Genomic DNA, 4727 nt, shown 5'->3' with positions numbered 1-4727 from the left:
AAAAAAAAAAGAAGCAAAATCAATGAAATAATAGTAAGTGAAAATTTCTCCCGTATTCTTTTTTTTGTTTTTCTCCGCCGTGCATTTATACACACGGACGCAAATACAAACAGAGGGTTTAAGTTATAAATTCATACATGCACTTATGTATATTCATATCCACGTACACATGTCTGAGTTAATGGATAACCCTCACAGATATACATAATAGTATACATAAATAATATTCCCCAACCGTCTGTATGTATAAGTGTTGAATGAAATCAAAAGAAAAAAAAAAAAAAAGAAAAAAAACAATCAACACAGAAAAACAAAAGAGAAAAGCGAAAGTTACACTTACAATGCAAGCAAATGAAAAGGTCATACAAGGGGGAAAAAAAGAAAAAAACACTACTACTTCTACCAATAGCCCTTTGTAAGGGCCATTAAGCAACTTCTACATCTGTACATTTCGTTCAGAAATGCCCTTTCGACCTTCATTTTTTTTTTTTTTTTTGACTCTCTATTCTCTAAAGAAACACTGTTCTTCCTTACTCCGCAGGTACTTCCTGCTGTTGTCGACACCGTCATTCTTCTTGTAGAAACGGATTCTCATTTCTCTCCAGTTTTTCTTTAAAAAAAAAAATAAAATAAAATAATAACAATAATAATAATAATAAAACAAGAATAAATTACTTTCCCATCCCCTTCATTTGGTGGTGTACGTGTTGTAGTGCTGTATATATATATATATATAGTTATGTATCTTGCTGTACGCTTTTTTTTTTTTTGTTTTCTTCCCACATGCCTTCACATAATCTTCTCTTTCGCTGTCCATCCCTTTACTTTACCATTGAAGGCTCTCAACACAGCCCATGCTCAGGTCTCCCAATCCTTGAATCCTCTCAAAGGCACATGAGCTCATTTTAACCCCATACTCGTTATCAATATAGCTTACATTTGTGTTGCTGTATTCCTGTCGCCTCCAGCAGCGGCAGCAACAGCAGGGATGGAGACTGGACCTACATGATTGCGTGTCTTGTTATGCTTGCCTTTAGCCTTCTCCTTTCCAAGCAGTTCCATTGTTTTCCCTCCAACGTTGTCATTTTCATCAGCATTATGAGAGGGAATAAACTCTACGGCAATGGGATTAGGGGGATTCAGAACCTTCCGAACAGCTGGGGCTTTTACCAAACAGGAGTAATGTGGAACAGTAGCGGTGGAAGAACTGTTTGGGGCGAGACAACTCCACGGCGGCAGTTGTGGATCCTCCGTTCCAACGCCGTAGATCGCAGCGGAGCCATTCACGGTGGCTGGTTTCTGCGTAGATGACATGTAAAGCGGCATGCCTGTGAATTCACTTCTTTGCATGGGCGCCGCTCCCGCAGAACTGTACGAAGGGGCAACGGTGTCTGTCAACATCACCGCGGGATTCCCTGCGGTCTGCACTCCAAACTTCACACCAGCCGTCTTGGCGCCCATCATCGGCACTCCTCCGACAGCCCCGCAGCAATCCAGCGGCTGCTCGAGGATGTACGATGGTGGTCCGCCAACGCCAATGCCCGGAATAACGGGCGGCATGTAGACAATACGACCGGCAACCATCGGATTGCAGAATGGCATTGTTGTTGTTGGCATGAGCAGAGGCGCTGGCACAAGAACGGGTATGGCTGGTAGTGGCGATGTTGTTATTGGCCCGTCCCCACCAACAGGGCGAACTCCCGTCTCCGGCAACCCGTTCACAAACAAAATAGGTCGGCCTGCACATGTGCCATTCGAACTGCTGCCAGAACTCATTATACCATTACCATTACCATCATTAATATTATAATTATTGTAGTAATGCTGGTTATGGCGGCGGCAGTGTTCCGGTGTATCTTCTGCGAGTTTCACCATGAGTGGAATGGAGCCGCTGCTTGGAAAGGGACGGGTGTTGTGCACACACTCCGCCGCCCGCTCCGCCGCTCCCTCGGCGAGATACGTGACAAACGCAATGCGCCGCTCATCACTCTTGGCGGTATTCGGGGCGGTGTCTTTGTGGATTGATATTTCCTTCACTGGGCCGTACTGGCGGAACAATTCCTTAAGTTGTTCCAGCGTCACATCAAGTGGGATGTTGCGCACAAACAGTTTGAAGATCTTCTTGCGGGCCTCACCAACAGGCGTGTCATCGTGTTGTTTCTTTGCCCAATGCACAGAAATGGTGCGGCCACGGACATTCTGCCCATTCACTTCCGCAATGGCCCGTTTCGCCTGTTCTGTTGTGGCGTAGCGAACAAAGGCCGTGCCGCGACTTTTGCCGGTGTGTATATTACGCATCACCGCCGCTGAGAGAATTTCACCATAAGGGGCAAACATCGCTTCCAGTTCATTTTCGCCATAGTTGTGGGGAAAGTTACTAATGAAGAGATTGGTGCTGCTCTGCGTGTCGTTGTGTGGGTCTGGGCCAGGCGTCACTCCACTCCTTCTGTTAAGATCCACCGTGCTGGCCGTGAGGGTGAGACCGTTTCTATCAACCCCACTGCCTTCATCATTACAACTATGAAATGTACTGCTTCCAAAGAAGAGATTATCGCAATCATCATCATCGTCATCATCATCATCATCAAAGTACGGCTCTAGTGATAGTGTGGGGTCGACAATGTTCTCATCCTCCACTGTTCCCGTTATTCCTGTTAGTGCTGCTGTTGTGATGGGAGTAGTGGTGGTCTCTGCAGTCATGGTGTAGCTGCCGTCCTCCTTTTCGTCTTTATTACTGCCGTACATGGGCGTTGGTTCGTAGCCCAGCTGCTGTAGAATCATATGTACACGTTGGTTGGGGTCTTTAAATACAGGCATCTCTACTTTGTGTGCTTCTGTGCGAATATATCTTTATTTCTTTCTCTTCTTCTTGTTTCTTTCTTTTTTTTTTCTTTTTTCTTCCCTGCGCAATATTACAACTTTCCCCCAACCCCTGTTCTTTTCTTTTTTTCTTCTTTTCGCTTGTATATCCTTTTTTCTTTTCTTCTTCTTTGAAATCTTCTTCTCTACTTTCCCCCTCTGACTTACTTTCCCTGCTGTGAGTGACACTCTACGCAATCCACGAGGAAGGGAACGAAAAGCCTAATTTGGTGTGTGTAAAAATGCAGCAAATATTGGCAAAAAACTAGACCACACAAATATATATATATATATATATTTATTTATTTATTTATAGTAGATAATATATATATCTGAGCACCGGAAATAATACTATGCGGGGATAGTCAATGAAAAACAAGAAAAAAAAAACAATAAGAAGTAAATCCAAAAGCAAAATATAGAATTAAAAGAAAAGAAGAAAAAAAACAGAACAGCAAAGAAAACCAAAGAAAAACAATGCTATATATTATCTTTCCTTTTTTTTCTTATTTTAAAACAAGAAAAGAAGTGGAATGAGGAACCGATAGAGTGGGAGGAATGCACAAGTGCATTTCAGCCAAGAAAGAGAATAATAATAAAAGAACACAGGCCCCATTAGGGAAGAAAAAAGAGAAAAAACTCAAACGAATGCAAAAAAAAAAAAAAAAAAAACATCTGAAAGAGATTTAAAAAAGTAGCAATGCCAGTGTGAACAGAAGAAAGATCTACGGAGTCTTCCCTCATCCCTTTTCTCTCGATAAACACATCGAATCTTCAAGTGCAGGTGTCCTCTTTAGAGATACTTAACACAAATATATATATATATATATATATATGAAAGAGATAATAATCATCTTTCTCCCAACAGTAAAGTAATAAAATTTAGCTGATTAGGAATCAGAAAAAAACAACGAGACCCACAGGCTTTAATCACCGATATCAGACTTACTGTTTCCCATCACGTGTGAAGGACTGTCATTTCACATCTCAACCGTTTTCCATCTTCTCAAACTCACGCAGTTTATCGTCCTTCGTTTTTTTTTTTTTTTTATTGTAGACATTCACCTCAAATATCTTCAGCAACAGAACTCAAACTCGCAGTGGCCCATCACTCTGAGACCTTATTTTGATACTGTGGACGATGGAGCTCAATCAGAACCCTGCCTTTAAGAAAATGTAAAGTAAATAAAAATAATTAGAAGAATAGTTAAAAAAAAAAAAAAAGAGAAAAGAAGAAGAAGAAGGAGAATGAACAAACACACAATAAAGAGAATGATGATAACAAGAGAAACAGTAAATACGGTTTTCTACAGCAGTATCAGCTGTACAGAAGAAGGGGCAGTAATGATCAAGAGACACCAGATGGTGGAAAACTGCGTGGCCGTAGGAGAGAAAGAAGAAAAAAAAAAAACATTTCGCTGTTATAGGTTACTTTCTTTTCTTCTTCTTAAATAGTAAAAAAATAAGTCATTTATTTTTATTTGCTTTTTTTTGGTGTATGTGTGTGAGTGTGTGTGTTTGCTTTCTTTCTTCTTGTCAATATCTTCATGCACATACATAAACATATATATATATATACCGGTATACTGCATTTGTATAGTTTTCCCTCTCTTTTCTCTCGCACCACACTTCACTTTTACGTGTTTCCTCCCCTCTCATTCAATCCATTCATTACAGTCGACTCTGCAGAGTCATCCCACACTGAGAACAGACACTCACTCACTCACAAACAGAGAGAGAGAGAGAGAAGGAGGAGAACAGAGAAGTACACAACTGCCGTATACATAAAGGTTAAGAAGAAGATATAAATAAATATTAGATGGGAATTTTTCACTTGGCATCAAGAAAAATAACAAAAAAAAAAGAAG

At 40.8% G+C, this 4727-nt stretch overlaps 1 protein-coding gene across 1 annotated transcript; it reads right to left on the bottom strand.

Annotated features, from left to right (window-relative positions):
• Positions 1-933: 933 nt before the first annotated feature.
• On the bottom strand, positions 934-2817 carry TM35_000092500 (RNA-binding protein; the record flags this gene model as incomplete). The annotated part of the gene is made up of 1 exon (XM_029024489.1): positions 934-2817. The coding sequence occupies one exon, from the start codon at positions 2815-2817 to the stop codon at positions 934-936; it is 1884 nt and encodes a 627-aa protein (XP_028884266.1).
• Between the last annotated feature and the right edge of the window lie 1910 nt (positions 2818-4727).

Source organism: Trypanosoma theileri, assembly GCF_002087225.1.
Source record: "Trypanosoma theileri isolate Edinburgh chromosome Unknown TM35_Tth_9_V1, whole genome shotgun sequence".
NCBI lineage: Eukaryota > Euglenozoa > Kinetoplastea > Trypanosomatida > Trypanosomatidae > Trypanosoma > Trypanosoma theileri.
The sequence above is the reverse complement of the archived record's forward strand: the minus strand, read 5'-3'. Positions and strand labels throughout refer to the sequence as shown.